Genomic DNA, 21,688 nt, shown 5'->3' with positions numbered 1-21,688 from the left:
AGTATGATATTCATTTTTAATTTGCTGAGTATACATTGTCCATGTTAATAATATTAGTTCAATGCTTGTTTGTACATTAACACAGATAATGAGTATAAATGTCTTTATTATTCCCACTTCAGAATCGGGTGTTGACGTTTCTAACTGTTACACTCTAGCAAGCAATTATAATTACTTATTCATGATTTCTAATTAACTTTTAATTGCTTCTGTTCCGTCTTTTTATTTTAAAATAATTCACTGGAAACTGAAGTATGTTATGTCCGCATGGACGCTTGCATGACAAATTAAATATGTTGCAGTTCTTCACTGTGACCACTGGAGGGCAACATGTAACATGTAAACAAATCTTTTGTCCTTTATCTTATTAATCTTATATCTTTTTTGAGCCAGATTCATTCGGCATTCAAATTGAAAACAAAACAAAAACAAAACTAGAATGTAAAATATTCAATGAAATAACATTTCCTTTAACAAGTTCAGCTCTGTAATTTCAGATTTCAAAGAGTTTAATGACCTGTCAAAATTAAAAATACTCTTAGGAGAAGAAGACAGGGCACACCCACACACACACACACACACACACACACACACACACACACACACACACACACACACATATATATATATATTATAATGATCATATTACTGTTATGGTGTACTGTCCAAATATTAGGACAAATTATACTTTGATGCTTTGGCAACCTTGTTCTTTAAACCTTCTTGCCAATAAAGCCCTTTGAATTGAATTGAATAACAAATGTTGATTCACACAGTAGAATCTTTGTTGCAGATAATAAAATATTTATGAAAAATAAATGAAAAAAAGTAGAGCGAATGTTTCTAGATAACTTAAAGTCACAGTTTAAGAATTTCAACACATCCTGATTATAGAATATTGAGGAGGAATAGAGAACCACAATAAATTGACACAATAAATAAATAACAAAGGACTGAATCCATTCGAGCTTGAACACTCCATTCATGATTTCAAAATTAATTGCTAATTAATTATTATAACGATTTCCTCCTTTATTTTAGGTGAATGCTCAGGTGCTTAAGAACATAAACTGATGTTGGTGGAGGTTGACCTGAGAATTTTAAGAATCACTTCTCTCTAGTGGCCGCAGTGTTGAACTGCAATACATTAAATGTATCAACAGGAAGTAACGGAAACTGTTATAAAACAGTCACAATTTCTTCCACAAAATCATCCTATACAAAATATAAAAATATTCATCTGAGGGGTTGCAGAAGAAGAGTAAAAAAACAAACAAAAAAATCCACCTCTGAACTAGGGGGAGTTACAGCTCCTACAAGTAATAAAACCAAAGAAGAAGAAGACGTCAGGTGGGGCTGTATGTGTGTTGTTGGTGACGTCGTGCAGGACGTGAACATCCTTAATTCACATCATCCAAACTCCGTAAAGGATCCCGTTGTTTGCTGGTTTCTCTCCATCTCGAGTCAACATGGGGAACTGTTTAACTGTGGGGCCGAACGAAGCGTTGGTGGTGTCCGGTAGGTGAACCGACTACCGGCTAACGGAGCCAGCTAGCTGTCATTATAGGAGCTAACGGTAGCTGCTGCTAGCTGCTGTCAGGCGCTAACTGGCAAACAGACTAACACACTGTATATATCTGAGGTTTATCTTTCTCACTGGTTTTTAGACGGTGAGACGTTAAAGCTTTTATTTACTGTTAATAAGTGTATGTAATCACAGATAGACTGCGCTTTAACTGGTAAATACGGTATCTGGTGTTTATGTGGATGCTCTGCTGAGCTGCTTATAAATCAGTAAAGACGCGCAGCTGCGGTTTTAACGTCAGTTGTAATTAAATACAAAACCCCGAACAGCTTGTGTGAAGAGCTACTGTAATAATAACTGTAATATGACAGCTGTGTTCAGGCCCAGGACAGTGATCTTTAAAGGGGGCGGGTTGTCTCATCCTCCCATCAACTCTTTGTTATAACTAATGCGGTTTTCCGTTCAGAACGGGCCGATTGCTGCTTCATAGAGAAATTAACACTGGTGATGTTGAGGTGTGAATCAGTATATATATACCAACATTAAAGAAACTACCATTCTGTTACACACAGATGTTAAGTGCTGTCATAGTGAATCTTTTCTCATTTCAGGTATAATGAGAGCTGCACTTAATCACAATAATAATGCATAACAAATAATGTGGATTGATCATATTGGGCTCTTAGATCATATATTTTCTGTAGCTTCAGTTTGGGTCATTTGAATGGGTATATGTGCTTATATGACATATGAGACATATATGAGGAGTGATTAAAAGCTGTGTTTTCGCTGTCTACTTTTCTCTTTTTTAGAGCACACCATGTGAAAAAACTTTTCTCTGTCTCGCTGTACAGCTCTGATTGCCGCTTATGGTTTTATTATTATGGAGTACAAAAAAATCAGAAGCATAAATATTTTTTGGGGAAAAACATTTCATGCAGGGACTTGAGGGTTTAACAAACACTCACATTCATCATTTTCAGTAGTTTTTTTGGTGATTTGACTATTACACATATCATTTAGCCATTTCCAGTTAGGCCCTATGCAATTTCCAAATCATCAAACTTTATCCTGAGTACAAAATATTCACTCACACTGGTCCAAATTCATTTCCAGATTCAGAGAGACGCAGAGAAACTCCACACTCAGACACAGAGCCGTGCAGCTCGCTGTTTGCTTGTTTATTCAAAGTTTATTCATATTGAAGGTGTCCAAGCACGCCATTTGAAAATACTTTTCTCTGACTTGCTGTACAGCTCTGATCTCCGTCTGTGCTCATGACCTGCAGTCACAGAGCCTTGAAGCCCCGCCCCGCTGCTGCTGCAGAGCTGAGCGGCTCGCTGATCGCTTGTTTATTTAGCAGCACGTCCTTGGGTCCCCAGCAATACAGCCAGCAAATGTGAAGTAGATCAGATAAATAGTTCTTGAGATATGTGAAGGACATACATACATACAGACTGACAGAGAGTCCTTGCTTTATAGACCCCAGGAAATAGAGTCAACTAGGCTATATGTGGTAAGGTACTAAATTTATGACTTCTTTGGTGCAGTTAGGAAATATTGTCTCTTTGCAAGTCATGTAATTTTTTATTTATATAGCCCCAAATCAGTAATGACAAAGTTTACCTCAAAAGGTTTTAAAATCTGTACGGCACCTGTAAGACACCTTCTATGTTTAGACTCTCAGTTCTGATAAAGAAAAGGGAAGAATTTGATGTAAGACATTTACAATAAACTACTGTCATGGTTGGTTTAACCTCCTACCCCCTGGGGAAAAAGGTTTTTGTTGGGGATCCTATTGACCCCCGTTATGCATGGCAGTACAGAAATTAATTTAAATAATTCTTTAACTCAAAAATGCCAAAAACTCACAGCTGCTCAAATGTCAATATTTGCTCATTTCCCCCTGTTTTTCCATGATAATAAACTCAACATCTTTGGGTTTTTGATTGTTGGTTAGATGAAAAAACAGTGGTGCAAATTTCTAACAAATTTGCAATAAAGAAATGATGTAAACCCAAATGATATGGAGTAAACCTGGGCTTCTGGGGTCCCTGGGGGTCTGTAGACGGTTGCACACTTTGCCTGGTTGGTAATTCAGCCTCAACCAACAAGGAACAGCACATTTATTCATTTAAAGGTGCAGTGTGCCAAATTTAGTGGCGTCTAGCGGAACTGTCTTGGCAGAAATTGAATATAATACTCATAAGTATGTTTTAATTAAATGATCCCCAGGATGTGAACCACCCAACCGAGTTCTCAGTTTTTATCCAATGGTCTGGACAAAAACTGGGCTTTGAAACAGGGTTTGGAACAAATTAAATACATGTTGAATAAATCAGAAGACTGTTCAACTGAGGTTGAAGTTTACATTCATCATTTCTAAGTTTTGGTTTGCCGGCTTACAGTTTGATATGTTATTGGATTATGTAGGTTTTTCTCTGGGAATGCATCACTGGTTATGAAGTCCTTGTCTTATTGGAAGCGTTTTGTTCCCTCAGGTGCTTGTTGTGGCTCTGATGATAAGACCTACGTCGTGGGAGGCTGGGCCTGGGCTTGGTGGCTCATTTCAGACACCAAAAGGTGAGTATAAGTGTGAGTGTTGTATAAGCAGCAAAGTCCATTTATGTTATCATGAAATGGAGTTGACCTTTCACTAGCTCCTTGAAATGCTTTTGTGCCAGCAAGTGCTACTCATCACAACTAAGTGGATTATACCATTAAAAGCCCTTTGTTTCACACTCATTCGGATAAAATGACCAAGGTTTTTAAAGAGACAGTCAGCAAGCAAGCAAGAGGATGAAAGCTGTTCTACCAGATGTTCTGCCTAGTGACACACTCAGTGTTGTAAAGATGTTTCTGATGCAGTTTCAATTGTCTTTTTCCTTCTCTGCCTACTATAGACACATGCTGTGTTGTGTGTTTGATAAATATGCACTGTCCTCTTAATGTAGCATCACAACACAAAGTGCATTTCTCAGGTAAAGTTTTAGCGGTATGTAGTGACTTGATTTCGACAAAACAAAAAAAACCCCTAAGCCACAGTGAGGGGCTGTTACCGAGATATGTAATTGACACGTCATCATGCGGCGGCTCCATGTAGTAAATCAAACATCTGTGGATTTGTGCTTAAGATGTATATATTTACCACCGTGTACCAGTACAGCCTTTGCTATACACACATTTACACCAATAACAAATTTTAAAAAAGGCTTAAAGATGAGCCTCTAAACGGCGGTCAAAAAACTGTGTGCTTCTCCCGGTAAGCAGCAGAGTAATTGCCTCCTCTTCTACATATGCGTCTCCATATGCTGCTGTCCAATACGCCACCTACTGCGGCAACCAGGGAATAACCTTAACACACACATAGATACACATGGCGGTAGTTGTCGTCAGCTGGTTGATTTCTGCTTGTGTTTGTGGGAAATGCTGCAACAAAAGAGGGTGTCAGAACAAAGCAGATCAAACACTTTATCACAGCGTTTTCAAATTCCAGAGCACTGTATCGCACGGTTGTAATGTCCAGTAATTTGATTTATGTGTCAATACTTAATTGCCAGCAAAATGGCAGGTTAACAGCAGACAGCTGTGTGTGTGTGGACTCTGCGTTAAAGCCCCCCATTTATTTCCAGTTCAGTCTGACTGAACTTTGGCACGTGCCGATTATTCATCAACGATTATTTCATTATCGATTAATCTGTCAATCATTTTCTTGACTAATGGATTAGTTGTTTGGGCCATAAAATGTCAGTAAATGGTGAAAAATGTCACTTGTTTTCCAAGGTGATGTCCTCAAATGTTGTTTTGTCCCAACCAACAGTCCACAACCCAAAGATATTCAGTTTACTGTCAGTGAAGAGTAAAGAAACCAGAAAATATTTGTATTTAAGGATCTTGAACCACAGATTTTTTTTTTTTTCTGATGTCAGAATTGGAAAGGCATCACCTATCTACACAATCTGAGAAGCAAACCCACTTCACACAGTGATTGGTCAGGTGTGCGGAGGTGAGGTAGCAGGCAGGGATTGAACTTCTCTCTCAAACAAGTGCAGCACCTTGCTTTCACCCACAGCTTGCTCCTTTACTCCATATATATCTCTCTCTTCACCGCCTTGTTAATGTGCTTTCGTCTCGCTGTAGGATAACCCTGGAGATCATGACTCTGCAGCCCAGATGTGAGGATGTGGAGACAGCAGAGGGGGTTGCCATCACTGTCACAGGTGTGGCTCAGGTAAAACCACATCTTAATGTCTTCTCTGTGGCCTCGGCTTGGAATTTGCCACGTTTCGAAAAAATCTTGCCAAGTTCAGACTCTGGTTTATTGCGGTTGATTGCTTGTGTCACATTATTGCTGTGATGTTGAGAGTTTGGTCCGTCACCCGTCACTGTGTCTTCTTCAGGTCAAAGTCATGACTGAGCACGACTTGCTGGCAATAGCTTGTGAGCAGTTTCTGGGGAAATCAGTGATGGAAATCAAAGCTGTGGTTCTTCAGACCTTGGAGGGACATCTGCGCTCAATTCTAGGTACGGACATTAATGTCATTTTAACGCTGTGTTTGTTCAGATATACACACCTGAATTGCTAGTGGTTTTCTGACATGCCAGTGTAATTAAAGTACTTGTTTTGGCTTCATTTGGCCTCTAAGATTTCTTGTTTTGTCCGACCATCAGTTTACAAAGATATAAAATCATTGGAGGAGATGAAACTTGGAAATCTTTGACATTTTCTCTTGAAAAATTACTTAAGATTGTCGATCAACAAACGACAGAAAAATCAAATGAATGACTAATTGTCTCGGCTCTAGACTGGTTTGTGACATATTTTTATTTCAGTTTGATTTCTTTACTGTTTTGCCTCCACTGCATTTCAGTCATATTGTTTTCACATTAAACATAATGACTCTCTTTGACATTTGTCGCTCCAGTTAAAGGATTGCGTGCTTCTCTAAAGGGTTCGCTGCGCTCGGTCTGACATAAAAGTCTCTCTTCTGCAGGTACCTTGACTGTAGAGCAGATCTATCAGGACAGGGACCAGTTTGCTAAACTGGTAAGGGAGGTCGCAGCTCCAGATGTGGGCAGGATGGGCATCGAGATTCTCAGCTTTACCATTAAGGTGAGTTTAAGTTGCTGTGAGAAGCTACGGCAACAAAACCTGCTGCTCTGACAGCGGCCAGTAAGAGTACCCAAAGAAAATGTTGAGGAAATAAGGAAATAAAGGTCAAAATAATAAAATTCTCTCCAGTACAAAGAGAAAACATCATGTACTGAAAGTGACCTGCAGCCTCGATCCAAGAAGAAACCAGCACACGTGCTTGTTGAGCATGTGTGAAAACAGAGATGGAAACAGTGTATTTAGCCATAATTTGGTTAAGATAAGACTGTTTGGACTAAAATGATTATACGAATGGAGAGAATAGAATTGGATTAAGCTATACAAGTGGTTTAAGCAATTTCTGTGGACATTTTAAAAGTCGAGTATGTGGCATTCAGGCCACAAAGAGCCTTCAAGTTGTGTTCTTTACCTGTGTGGTTTAGAAACGCAGGAGCTGCAGACAGGTGTAATTTATTATTCATAATTCTACCACTTCACATAATTATCACTTGCCTAAAATCTTCAGCACTTCAGTTGGGACTTTAGGAAATTTCAGCTTTCTACCTCCGGAGGGAAAATTTATCAATTTATCCCTACTGGAACTGATGAGAAGTTCAGATCTTTGTATGTCTCTAATGTTGTAATAAAAATACAGTGTGTATTTATACATTAAGCAGTACTGTACTGGTCAAACATCAGTCAACAGCCACCTTATTGTTTTTATGTATGTAGTTTTGTATTATTATTATTGTTAAGGATTATTTTTTGTTATTTGATAGTTCAAAGTGCAGGAAACAAAGATCCATGGCTGAACTCGAACCATAGATGTTATGTGGTATGTGTGTTAAGCAGAAGGCTACTTGGGCACATAATTTTGTGTTTTAATATAACTATATATACCATATATATATATAATGTAACATAGTTCAGGCTGTTGTGTATTAGAGAAGAAATCTCTGCTGGGTTTCGTGTGTCTGACCGGCTGGAGACTCTCATATCATGTTCCTGTTGTTCATTAGTTCTAATTGAAGTGCTGTGCAGACACAGCGGCTGACCATAATGCTTTGCTGCAAACCCACAGTCCATTTCCATCACATCAATTAGTCCAGGTCGAGATGGTTTCTGTGATGCGTTAGAACCAGTTGGATCATTACGGCATCGTGGTGTTTCTGGGTTGTCTTAATGTTTTTTTTTTCCATGTCTTCCAGTCAGATTCAAATCATCAAAACACTTGTAACAGTTTGTCTGTTGTTGGTGTAATTATTATTTGCTACTAATAAGACAGCGCTGTCAACACTTCCAGTTAAAGAGGCCTTATCTTGTGCCAGCAACTCTAAAGCGCAGGGACGGGAATCAATAAGCTGTTTCCACAGACAGATACAAGGTGTGATGTGAAATTAAACTGCACTTATTTGTCTGCTACAGCAAACATATCTGCTCTGTAAATCACTTGTGGTGAGTTCTCCTCGGTGAAAACATCAGAAACCAAAAGGGAGAATTTTATATTTTATATTTTTTGCTTTGATGATGGCACCCTATAGCTTTGTGTTAGTTTGATGGAAACCTTATTTGAATACAGCCAGTGAAGCAGTAACATTCGAGCAGACGGTCACACTGAGCCTGATTGCATCCGGCTACACAACACAAAAACCACAGACTCTGAACAACAACCCTCGTTAACTTTCCTGCTAAAGTCTCCTTCTTATCTCACTTACAGACATGAACACACGTCTTGTCCTGCAGATTAGCTTGTTGAACGAGCCACCGAACAAACATTCACCGGGGAAAACTGCACCTCTAACGTCAGCTAATTAGCTGCTCAGCTGCAGCACATTAAACAGCATGTAAACATACCTGCAAACGTCACTCTGCCCCTGTTAGATGCTGGTGTGGTTCTTACTCTTCAGTATCCTACTTACTTAGTCTCTCATTCTCTACGGTGTGACACCGACACTCTGATATCAGCTGGGTGAGATAAAAAGGAGCATTTCTGATATTTCCCCAAAGACTTTTCTTCTTCCTTTTCAGTAATAAAAAACAATTAAGAATACATTTAAAAACAGATTAACATCTTCTCTCTGTGGTGGCTATTTGCAGTGCTCATGGAAATGATCACTTAAATTCTCTTCAGTCTTGCCTTTTTATGAGAATTGTTTGTATTTTGACCTCTAATTAATACTTAGATTACCAGCCAATGACCAAATACTATTGAGAGGATTTTGGCAAATGGAACAAATTTTGTCTCAGGAACTGATCTGTTACAGCCTCACTTTATGTTGACAAACACCATAAATGTATTTCTATATAAACTCTTGTCAGTTGCACATCAGTTTCCTGTGATTTTACAGGAAGATGAGCTCTGTAGCTTATAGTTGACCTGTTTGTCTGTTCTCGCAGGACGTCTACGATAAACTGGATTACCTGAGCTCCCTCGGGAAGACCCAGACTGCAGCTGTCCAGAGGGATGCTGACATCGGTGTGGCTGAGGCAGAGAGGGATGCTGGGATACGGGTAAGAAGGCTCTAACAGGCGGGAGGCTCTGAGGAGTGGATTCTGTTGTGCACAGCAACCAACTGAACACTGCTTTGCTCCTTTGTCGTCTCCTAGGAAGCAGAATGTAAGAAGGAGATGATGGACGTCAAATTCCAAGCTGACACCAAGATGGCCGACTCCAAACGAGAACTGGAGCTGCAGAAAGCTTCTTTCAATCAGGAAGTCAACACTAAGGTGTGCACCTGAGGTTTCAGTTTGATCAGTGAGATGTAGATATGTTTGGCTGCTAACTTAAAGTCATTACAAACTCGTGCTGTGCAAACAAACATTATCCAGACACAAAACACCTCATTTTAAAATTCAAGCAGAGATCTCAAAGTTTCCAAAGATATCTAATATGTGAACGCACTCTGGCCCGTCGGGATCAGATCATTTTGTTTTTTAAAAATGAGGGATATTTCTTATAAGTGTGGTGTGCTTTTATTTTGAAAGTTTGATTGACATGTGTACTGTCAGGTGTGTAGAGACAATAAGTAACTGCAGCTGGACACAGAAAAATACTCATATATTTGAATGGAGAGTGTGAGCAAACACACACCTTTTTGAACATTTACTGCTTCCACAAAGTTTTAGATACAAACTTCATTTGAACTTTCAATGAGTCACGAGACTTTGACCTACAAATCTTGAATTTACATGTGTTTTCTATATTTTACTGTTTTTGAGATATCAGAGTGTGAGTTTTAAAGTCTTTTCTTGCTCCTCCTGTGATTTTATAATGAGTGTGTATTGCAGAATGTTTCACAGCACTGAGGGAGTGACATCACCAGGAGCAGTTGGAGAGGAGGATTTTAGAGGACGCTTCTTGTGAAATCTTCTCATAAATCCCATGACTTTGGCCAAATCTTACATTAATAATCATATTTTAGTTGGAAATTTCATTGAGAATCCATTGACACAGGTTTGAAAGTGGTCAGACTTATAGTTTAGACGTCAGAAGCCTCTGTTTGACACAAAGTTCATGCCTCCCCATTGTTTTACATTGTAAGGTGTGATGTGGCACTGCAAATTTCAGGGCTTATTAAATCAAAACCGTTCAAGTTATTACAAAATTTTTAACAACTTTTTTTCAGCACAGTGTCATAAGTCATCTATTAAAGTTTGAAGCCGATATCATTAACACCCTCGGAGGAGATAGCGTTTGTTCGGGGGCCAAAATTGGGGCAAAGTCTTATTTTGAAAAGCTAATTGCGGACTTCCTGTTGGATTTAGGTCAGGGGTGTCAGCATATGATTTGTAGGTCTTGATGAGACGAATAATTGAGTTTTGGTTTGATCTCTCTACGACATTCCTACGGGCTGTGGCGGCCATTTTAGTTACATAGGTGGTGCTAGAGAGCACATTTTGGCACTTTAGGGGTTAATTTTTTACATTTTATCAAATCTTTTATCAGACCTGATGTGCGTGCCAAATTTGGTGAGTTTTTGACTATGTTTAGGGGGTCAAATGTGAGTCTATGTGCTGATGTTTTCAGAAAGCAGAGGCCCAGCTGGCGTACGAGCTGCAGGCGGCCAAGGAGCTGCAGAAGATCCGCCTGGAGGAGATCGAGATCCAAGTGGTGCAGAGGAAGAAGGAGATCACTATAGAGGAGAGGGAGATCAGCCGGACAGAAAAGGAGCTCATTGCCACTGTGAAGAGGCCCGCTGAGGCAGAGGCCTACAAAATGGAGCAGCTGGCTGAGGGACAAAAGTGAGTAAGAACCGATGAGCTAAAGGGGCATTCAGTCATTTTTATGAACCTTTTCAACTAATATCATCAACCAGTAGAAACTGTAAGATCGCTGATAACACAAGTGTCCAGACACTCCTCTGTCCTCAGCCTGTCGTTGACAGAAAAGGAGATCTGAAACATCTGGGAAAGAGTTGACGTCAGTAGTGATATTACCGCCGTGTTGTTTGCACAGCGCTAACATGCATTGTGAGTTTACGGCCTCCGTTTATGAGCAGTAAAGAATGTGAGTTAAATGTGGAAAGAGAAACTGGGTGTTGAAATACCAGCTGACTGGGAGTTTCAGTTCCAAAACATATCGGTAGATATTTCTTAAGGATTTGTGGCTCTTTTCAGGCGCTGAACAGTCAAGGTTTTCATCGGTTAACGTGTTTGCAAAATGTATTACAAGTAGCCGCTGCACCTGATTTATCATCGCTTATCCACCAATTAATCTTATCAAATAACTTTACTAAAAATCTCCCGCATTGAGTTTTCATAACTGATTCATTCTCTGATCTTTTTGTCTAGCCAAAAATATCAAGTTCAGCAGCAGATCACACTTTCTCTTGGTTTCTATCATTGCTGTCAGAATAACAACAGTATCAGGTCTTATTCAGCAGGACTTAATTTAAAGTCATCAAAAGCATTTAGTAGTCTTTGTAAATACCCTGCTGTATTGATAAGTCGCAACCTTAAAGGTCATTTGGGGCAGATTTAGTAAATATCACCTATCTTGAGTCGGTGTCACGTCCTACCGGGACTTATTCCGTTTTTAGTTGGACTTTTTGAGGGACTCTTTCATTTGTGTTGCATTTGTTTCCTGGTTTTGGTTTTCTGTGTGTTCCTCCTGTGTTTTTTGTGTTTGTTTACTTTAGTTCCTGTTTTATTTTGAAAATATTTCCTCCTTGTGTCTGGTCACTTTACTTCCTGTGTTTCGATTATTTCATGTGTCTCACCTGTGTTTCATTTGCAATCACTCCCTGCGTATTTATAGTGTTGAGTCGTCCTGCTTTTGTTCGATGTTCCTGGTTAATGTTCCTGCGTTTTGGTTTTGTTCCTGTGAATTTTTTTGCATTTTCATAAAATATATCTGCATATATATCTACCGTCTCTGCATCTGGATCCACCTGCTCCACTCACCTTGCTCCTTGACAGCTGCAGAGTGAGATGTGAAAGTCAGTTCCTGCAGTTTTTAAAAAAAATTCAGATCATAAACTGTGAAAGAATACTGTCGATCACTTGTGCTCACTTTATTGGTCCTTTCATGGTCACAGTTTATGATCTGACGCACCCTTACCCACAAGATCTTCTGGAGTGAAGAAGAACTTCTGTGTGTTACAAGCTTCAGAGCAGTAAATCGCTGTCATTCACCTCCCACTTTTGTGATTATGCTCTATTTTTATCAGCACTGTTTTACAGGGAGGTCAGAGGTCAGGAGTTGCTACAGAGCAGCTCTATCACTGCTCATCTGGCAGAGATTTATTGTCTTGCTAAAGGACGTGCTAGCATGGTGGACGATTACATCTCTCCAGCCTGCATCCTTACTAACAACAGCAGCGTCGTCACAGTGCCACATTTTATTGTTTGATGTATTAAGTAATGCCATCAGAAAGTACATTACACATTTGTTAAACATAACATGGAGATATTGCATGATTAAAAGTCATTTAGAGCTTAAAATCATATGGTTTATAGTGAGATATGTTATAAATATGTCATACGGATGAATTATATATCATTTAACACGTGTGTTTTCCCCTCATCAGGCTAAAGACGGTGCTGATAGCTCAGGCTGAGGCCGAGAAGATCAAGAAGATCGGTGAGGCGGAGGCTTGCTCCATCGAAGCCGTGGGCAAGGCGGAGGCCGAGAAGATGAGGCTGAAGGCTGAAGCCTACCAGCAGTACGGAGATGCAGCCAAGACCGCCCTGGTCCTCGAGGCCCTGCCGAAGGTAACGCATATTTGTCTTGCTGTATAAAAACTCCCCAATAGATGAAATATTTCATAATGCACATCCAGAAATTCTCTGTTCACTGGCCTGTTCATTCATTATGCTTTTTACAACAAGCATTAATCAGTGCGAGGTTACGTTAGGTCGGTTACGTCAGTACATGAATTGAAACGTTTACAACTTAGAAACTATATCAACCATTTTCACAAACGAGAAGGAAACCAAGAGCAGCATCCTTTAACAAGATTTATGATCAAAAAACTATAATATGGACACCAAGAATACTCTTTCCAAAATATATAAAATACTACAGGATCATATTGAAATATAAGATACAATAAGGACAAAGTGGAAGGACTGGGAAAACGTGTATAAAGCAATACATAAAACAACAAATTCTAGATATTGGGAGGGAGGACTCATGGAAAATATACACAAGATTTTTTTATTGCACCAAAAGTACAATCAAAATTCACAATATCCAATAAAACAGACTGTTGGAGAAAGTGGATGGCTGCATTACTAAAAACACTCTTGCAACGTATCATAATATCTATCATGAAAATTCTCCAAATTAAACAGGCACCTGAACCAAAATATATTATTTTAGGTATATCACCACCTGAACTTACATTAGAAATAGAAAACAGATATCTATAGAGGATACTTAGAATTGCAGCAGTGAAACAGATAACAAGGAACTGGTTAAAACCTACTCCAAATGTAAACAGTATATTGTAAATGGAAAGAACAGGAACATTTGAAACGGAGGCATAACTGGATTAAATATGTGAATATGTGGATCACAATTAAACAATATTGATGGTTTCAGCCCTGAAGAGTTAATGTCCTTCCTCTAAAAACATATAAATGTTGTAGGAATGAACAATATCATATGTATAAATCTTGTTCTAAAATATATAAAAAAAAAGGAATTTAAATATTTACTAACCAGTAATTATAGATGTAGAAACACTTTGCTGCCTCAGTGCATCAATACTCAAAATACTGAGAACGTTTATTCTCATTCTTGCCAAGAGTTAGTCGAGAAGATATGAAGCTACTGCTGGGGACGGTTAGCATAGCTTAGCATAGCTTAGCATAAAGACTGGAAGCAGCTAACTCAGCTGTGTCAGAAGGTTAAATATGTCTAGCAGCACCTCTGGATTTATACTTTAACAAACCATTGAGATATAATCCCTCAGCATCCCACCACACAAGCAGCTTTAAGATACTAGCATGGCTGCATTTCACACATAATGTAGCTATAATTGAAATGGTTGCCATATTTAGCTCTCAACCTCAAATTCCTAAACACAAGATGGTCACAAGATGGTCACAAGTATTTTTATGAAACAGTGGTCACATCTGCTTCATCTTAATGATTCACAAGTTGTGTAACGTTTCACATGATCAGTGATAACTGTTTTTTTATAGGAGATTTTATACATCCTGCTCACAGTAACACTTAACTGTTATCTTTTGCAGATTGCTTCCAAGGTGGCGGCGCCGTTAGCTAAGACCAATGAGATCGTCATCCTCAGCGGGGAGGGCAGCCGCGTGACGGGCGAGGTCAACCGCCTTCTGGCTGAACTTCCTGTGTCTGTCAACGCTCTCACTGGAGTGGATTTGTCAAAGGTAAACATGCTTTAATGTACAGATTTGTAACAGTGTCAATGTAGGACTACTAAGCTATTAAATGCATGTGATTGGGTTATTGATCACATCTGATTATAACAGTGGTTCCCAACCCAATTGGCTAAACAGCCAATCATATCATATCCTGGCTCATACTGGCTATGAGCCAGGATATGATATGATTGGCTGTTTATGAGCCAGGGACGGAGCACCCTTTAGGTTTGCTCATGCAACCAAACTTTGCGTGTTCGTTATGTGCTTTCTAGGGCTGTAGTCAACTGAAGAAAATCTTGGTCGACTGAAATTGTACATAATCTTCAACTAATCGATGAGTCGCGAGTGCACGGTGAACTCACATTTCTCCGATTAGCATCTTCAGGTTATGCTAACCTATTGTTGCTAACTTTGGAGCTAACCTCCTTCACTTTTCCAGCATTTGGGGAAACAACAGACGTGACTTTTTAGCATTTATTAACTGACACACTGTAGTCTGTACATTTACTGCCAGACTGACAACTTACTACTAACCTTTTCCTCTGCTCCGCTCGCATCCATCGTCACTTTCCTGCTGCTCTTTCCCCGCTCGCTATGCAAACATACTAAGCGCTGCCCTATTCCTAAACGGAGTTACGCTACCGATATTTAGCGTTATTTCTGGCATTAAAAAAATATCTTTTGGCCTGGCGGGGGTTCGTTGATATTATTACAGGAGAAACGCTGATTCAGTAAACGTTGTTTTGAATACACCCCCGTTGTAATTTGTTAGTCTGTTCCTCCCGCCGCAGGAAATAATGGATTAATCCTGGAAAGCTGTTGATGTAGCACTTTTCTCCTTATGAAAATAACACGGAGATTATTCGACCAATGAGAATTTAGTCGGACGAGAACATATCGACCAACTAATCGACCAGCAGACTACAGCCCTAGTGCTTTCATGGCGGTTTGCATTGAAGTGAAACTATCGAGCAGTTTTCTTGTCGCTGGTACGTATCGCTATCGTTCCATCATCCAGGTCTAGGACGGTGAGTTTTTAACTTTTTGTCTCCACTGTGACTCCAGACGTAGTTCAAACCAGCCGGTTGGGTTAGCGGTAGGTCATGTAGGTCATGAAAACACTCCAGCTGAGTTGGTGGTTTGTTTCAGAGCGTCGGAGTCTCAGGTTGAATAATTTGTCCCTTTTTCGACAGATGCCATTGCTGCAGAAGATGACCAGTACTGAAGCCTGAAAAGCGACGACTCCACATGACTCCAGTATCTGTTGTATGCACTCTCATAGACTGCCTTTAATACACTTGAAGAGTTTTTTGTTGTTTTATACGTAACACACTGTCTACCAAGTGAATTTTGGAAACCTCTGGTGCCTTACTTTATACAGGACCAGAATATCTGCATGCACTGCTGCTCGTTTGTTTTGTTTTTTTTAAATTTAGTTTTAACATGGGAACATTTTGTGTTGTTTTTCCCTCTTTTGTCAGTGTTTCCCCCTAGAATATTTTTTCAGGCCTGGTGGTACGAAACCAAAAAAAACGCCTAAAGGGACGAGACACATTGGATGGCATAGTCGCGCAGCAGGCGGTCTGCAATTCAGATTTGCATTCAAATTTTTGTTTCCTCAGTTTATCAAGACTTAAAACAAAGTGGTTACAAGGAGAGGATGACTTAATAAGCTTATCAAAAACGTTGATATATTTGTTTGTCCGTCACCTGAGTTATTAAGGCTTTTTCTTACGTTAGCTCACGTTAGCTAACCTGCATCCCGTACACGCTCTCTCTCTCTCTCTCTATCGCTCTGCTGTCATTTAAAGGTACTCTGATAGCAGCGGCACTCGCATCACATCAAGAGTTTCCATGGCAACAACACAGAGGTTATTGATCATTGATTTTCCGAATGAATGGATATTTGTTGGCCGTTATTTTTGGCCTGGTAGGGGTTCTCGTCGGCCCGGCGGCCCACCAGGCCTGTACTATTATGGGGGAAACACTGATTGTGTTTTTAATTATTTATTTTTGTATTTAAATCGTATATATCGGCCCGTTTGTATCATTTGTCATTCAAGAGTCAGCTGACAGCGGACCTACCTGCCGACTCTCATCCAGGTTACATTTATATTATGATGTTAACACCTTTTTTCTTTGGTAATTATACATCAGGGCCCTGCTGTTTACTGGCTGCAGGCCTTCTTGTTTATTTATATACCTCTTTCTTTCTGTCTTTCTTTCTTTCTTTCTCTTTATTTATTGACATCTGCATTCCCGAGATAATCTGAATCTTTTCTCGTTAATTGTAGAGTTTTTTTGTGTATTGTACATGTTGTAATTTTTAACTATCAGATGTTATTCAGGTTATTTTATGTGTCAGTGATTTATTTTTTTACAATGCAACACAGGTGCTCACAATCTTTAAAAGAAGCCCCCTTTCTGTGTGGATCTCCACCTTTTTAAATTCTTTCCGATCTGCAGAGTTTTCTGCAGGTTTTGTTTGTTCCTGTGTACAAAGTTTTATTCTTCATAAACTGTTGGTATCAGGCATGATAGATATGATTATTTATGTGCTGGCAGGAATACAGGAAGCAAATTCCTGTGATATAGTTAGCTTGTAGTGTGGTCATTTAATTAATAGTGTGGGTCTTCATATAAAACGTTTGTAGTTCTGACTTTAGGTTGGTGTTTAAAAAAAAGATGAAAAATGATTTTTTTTTTGGGCAAATTGTAAAAACGACAGGCTCGGAGTTGTGTGAAATATGTTTATATTGTGGAAAAAGCTTAATGTGAATAGATTCTGAACATTTAAAGGCCAAACAGTGACGCCAAATAGAATTGAAGAGCAGGAACGAATAGATTTAATTTAATACTACAGACATCTGTAAATGCAAAGCCATCATTCATCAGTCAACAAACCAAACCTCTTTTCTGTTCAATGTTTGCATGTCTGCATTGATTTGTTTTAATAACTGTGAAATCAAATATAGATGTTTTTAGTTCTTTAACTTATCAAAAAGTCTGTTTTGTCAGTGATATTAGTTTGTAAATGATCACAGTTTGTTGTTTTGGGGTCTAAAGTCCCCCTCCATTCAAAAATATGTTAAGTTTTTTTTCTACTTCTTCTTACAGTTGAATGTTTGAGCTTCTCTGTGCAGAATGATGTATGTTTGATACTGGACGGCAGTTTTATCACATTTATCTGCTGAAGGAGGAAAGTTTCTCTGAGCTCATCCAGGTCCAATATTCAATATTCAAGTGTGATGTGGAAACTTGAAGCCTCCAGTACACAACAGTGTTGTAGTACTCGTGACTCGTGACTCGACTCGGACTTGAGCGTTGACTGCATTCGGACTCAAACTTGTTAATTTATTAAAGTGATATATATCCGTTTTTTTTTTTTTGCTGTCAAATTTTCTGCACATAGCTGCACTATGGTTCACATCATGCACACAGCAGCAGCTGCAGCACAGACAGTCACACATGTAGTCGGTACGGAAGTTCTTTAGCGTGAGTGAAGAAGACACAAAGTTTGCAATTTGTAATACCTTTAAGTCCAAACCCCCCCCCCCCCAAAAACGTATTTAATTCTTATAAAGAAAACCAGAATCGCCAAAAATCGGAATCGGTACGTCAGACTTTTAAAAAAAATTTAAAAAAGAAAATTGATGCATCATTAATATTAATATGACCGCTGTGTCTTCGACCATCTTGGAACTCAACTCAGACTATAGACTGTATAAAAATATGGACGTAGTTACCGTGACGTCACTCGTTGGTTTCTGAAGAGCGGTTTTGAAGCTCAAAGCGAGCCGCTCCGGCCGTCGCCATCTTGGCAGTGCGTGACGCTGCCTAACTCCCAGCCAATCAAAAATGGGCAAAGAGGCGGGGCCGAATGGCTGAAACAAGCCACCTAGCGGCTGGCGGACCTGTCACTCAAAGCAGCCATGTCCTTCATTATGCATAACTTTACGGCTTAATAAGATTTAAACGGGTGAGTTATAAAAAAATTCACCCCCTGTACAGTTGTCATGAAAGAGGAAATTAGCTACAGAGACCAAAACCGTTGTTTGTACCAGACTGTAAACATGTTTATTTCTGCTGTAAAGTTGGACATTTTAACATGGGGGTCTATGGGGATTAACTCGCTTTTGGAGCCTCAAGTGGCCATTCAAGGAACTGCAGTTTTTTGCACTTCCGCATTGGCTTCATTTTACAGCCCCAGAGGTTGCCGCTTGACTCAGACTCGGACTCGAGACTTAGTGACTCGACTACAACACTGGCACGCAAACACTGAGAATGGACTTTACAGCGAAGGAGTGAAGACATCTTATTATACTATTTTAACTATTATTTTAATTTTGAAGGTGAATATAGATCAGCAGGTGGGATGATTATTAAATAGTCTGTCAGCCAATCACATCGCTGCTCTCATAGCTCTGAAACAGCTGAGCCAATCACAGTTAAGCATAAAAACAGCTCAACAAACAGGAAGCTTTTCTTGAGGAAACGTCTGGACGGTTCAGAGCGTCACGACATGAAAACACCTCAAATCTGCAGCCAAAGACAGATGGAGTAGTTTTTTTCTACTATAATAACGATAATTAAGAAATAAAAATGAAAAGAAACTGATTTGGTGAAACCGTTCATATGATTATATCAGACCGACAATATTTCAGCAATAATATCTCACCTTGTACACGATCACATAGTTTAGTAATTAATGTCAAGGATAAAACATGAGATGCTACTTTTGCTGAAAAGAAAGTTGGAAAAGAGGCTTTGATGAGCCGCTAACCCGACGTCTCCTTCATGAAAAGCAGAATATCGAGTTAAAACCGACCAGTCTGGTGACAGCAGGTGATTTAATGAAGGTAGAAATTATTTATATTTATTTTATATTTTAATCCGTTACTGCAGCACATCTGCAGCAAGTATTTTTAGTTTGATCTTGTTGTTAGACGTCTGTTTCCATGGCAACGTCTCCAACCAAAGTTCAACCAAAAAGTACAACAGCTGTCTCTGTGCTGCTTCATATGTACGAACGTCCCACCTGTCTTAATCCAGTTCAAGTTACAGACGACTGTTATTGTTGTCATGCTTTTTATCATTCTTTGCTGATATATAGTGACTTGATAATACTGTGATCATACTGATTTGTTTTTTTAGAAAGCAAATATTTTGAACTTCACATGTGTCCGTTGTATAAAATTGTCTTTTTAATATGTTGTTTTTTTGTAAAACAGTTTGTGTTATAATCCAACACACTGTTCACTGTGTCTCACATGGCCATGACTTCCTGTATGCTCTTGTTGCTGCATGCCGTCCATCTGTACTCAGAATAATCAGTTCACTCTTAGTTCATTGTCATTCTAATAAATCAAAATGCCATAATTTATTTATTGATTTTTTGCATTTCCTATTAATTATCCTTTTTTTTTTAATTTTACAGACAAAACTTTACTCATTTCACTCACTCAGCCTATTTAATCTTGGTTCAAAAGGTAAAAATGCTTTAAGGTAGAATGATGTACGATTACAAACTAGTGATGATAAAGTATTTAAGATATAAATTAGTGTGTAACAGCACCGCGGTTCTTGTTTTGTTTATGTCATGATTAGAATTTTCTATTAAAGGAGTTTTAACCAGGTATCAGAAACTTCTCAAATGATTTACTGCATTGTGTATATAGAAGGTTTGTGTGTGTGTGTGTGTGTGTGTGTGTAAGTTGTAAAGCTGTATGGAAGTACAATTTAGCCATCTATTTCCTGAACCAGCATAATCATTATGAATGACATTTAATTGATCCAAAAAATGCATGACATGTATCCAAAAACAAAACTAAAATAACAATAATTAAAACAAAATAAAACTAATAAATCAGAATAAACAGCACTTGACACTTTTACAGCGTCACTTTAATTTGCTCACTAAAACCTCCGTAAACACTGTTCTCTTAACTATCCAGCTGCTGGACTGAAGAAGCTGAAGCCGGCTCCTCTTCATCACATTTTGATGAACAGGTTAATTACATTTTTATTATTTATTAGTTCAATAAAAAGATGCTACAATAGAGCATTAATCAAAGCAACGATGTTCCAGAGACAGAATAATATGTTTAGTCTAAAGCTTTATTTCAATTATAATCACTTTGCAAGCTTTATTTATTTTATTTAAGCCATTTTATAATTTCTTTGACACTGATGGAAAGCAGGGAGATTAATTTGATTACAATGTGTTATTTGCAGGGTTCAGATAAATGCATGTAAATAAACAGCATTCACTTTTCAGTTTTTTGTTTTTCTGGTGTACATTAGTCAGTACATTTACTCAGTTACTAATTGTACTTGAGTATTTCCATTTGATGCCATTTTTTTTGCTTAAACTCTACTACATTTATTTCACAAGTGTAATTACTTGCAAGTTTTGAGGTTATAATTTTAAACGAAAAACACATATGCTGAGATCAGTTTATAATATCTGATCTATTATCGATTAAATCATCGAAAAACACCTAAAATTAGCTCCGCCTCCATATTAAAGGACGGATTCACAATTTTTCAAGTGTGTCTTAAAACAACAGTCAGGAGCCCAAATGAACATTGAAACCTGTTTTTCTTGCTGTAATCATTCCTCCTGTTCATACTGACCATTAGAAGATCCCTTCATAATGACCTTACAATGGAAGTGATGGAGGACAAAATCCACAGTCCTCCTTCTGTGCAAAAAATGTATTTAAAAGTTTATCTGAAGCTAATATGAAGCTTCAGCGTCCAAATGAGTCAAATCAAGTAGATATCTTTCAACGTTACAGTCTTTTTAGTGTCAAAGTTCCTCTTTTTGTTACTATACTTCCACCACAGCTCAACAGGGAAACACAAAGAGGGAATTTGCTGCTAAAAAGACTGTAAATGTGTCAGATATCCACTTGATATGACTAACTCAGACTGCTGAAGCTGAATATAAGCTTCACATCAACTTTTAAATGACTGTGTGGACACACTGTGGATTTTTGGCCTCCATCACTTCCATTGAAAGCACATTTGAAGAATCTTTTAATATCCAGTATGAACAGGAGGAATGATTACAGCGAGGAAAACCTCTTTCACTGTTACCATGGACACCTGACTGCTGGTTTAACACACACTGGAAAAATTGTGTTTAATGCATCAATAATGATTAATAATGATAAAATGATATAACACTTTTACTTTTGATACCCAGGCAGTGGTGGAAGAAG

The 21,688-nt window shown here is 38.6% G+C and overlaps 1 protein-coding gene across 3 annotated transcripts in view; it reads left to right on the top strand.

The window, feature by feature from the left end:
• The window catches only part of LOC121899514 (flotillin-2), an 18,347-nt gene extending 788 nt beyond the window's left edge, over nt 1–17,559 (top strand). The window contains exons 2-12 of one of the 3 annotated variants that reach the window (XM_042415388.1): nt 4,027–4,108; nt 5,455–5,531; nt 5,666–5,756; nt 5,926–6,049; nt 6,520–6,638; nt 9,015–9,128; nt 9,225–9,344; nt 10,645–10,859; nt 12,647–12,830; nt 14,319–14,468; nt 15,656–17,559. In XM_042415388.1, the coding sequence (XP_042271322.1) occupies nt 5,682–5,756; nt 5,926–6,049; nt 6,520–6,638; nt 9,015–9,128; nt 9,225–9,344; nt 10,645–10,859; nt 12,647–12,830; nt 14,319–14,468; nt 15,656–15,694 (1,140 nt within the window). In that variant the 5' untranslated portion in view covers nt 4,027–4,108; nt 5,455–5,531; nt 5,666–5,681 and the 3' untranslated portion in view covers nt 15,695–17,559. Of the gene's footprint in view, nt 1–936; nt 1,519–4,026; nt 4,109–5,454; nt 5,532–5,665; nt 5,757–5,925; nt 6,050–6,519; nt 6,639–9,014; nt 9,129–9,224; nt 9,345–10,644; nt 10,860–12,646; nt 12,831–14,318; nt 14,469–15,655 lie in introns of those variants that run through there. The other 2 variants (XM_042415387.1, XM_042415386.1) reach the window with 2 other exon arrangements.
• The last annotated feature ends 4,129 nt before the right edge of the window (nt 17,560–21,688 follow it).

The sequence above is a fragment of the Thunnus maccoyii genome, chromosome 6, assembly GCF_910596095.1.
Source record: "Thunnus maccoyii chromosome 6, fThuMac1.1, whole genome shotgun sequence".
Taxonomy (NCBI): Eukaryota; Metazoa; Chordata; class Actinopteri; order Scombriformes; family Scombridae; genus Thunnus; species Thunnus maccoyii.
Note: the sequence above shows the minus strand (reverse complement) of the source record. Positions and strands in the feature narration are given on the sequence as shown.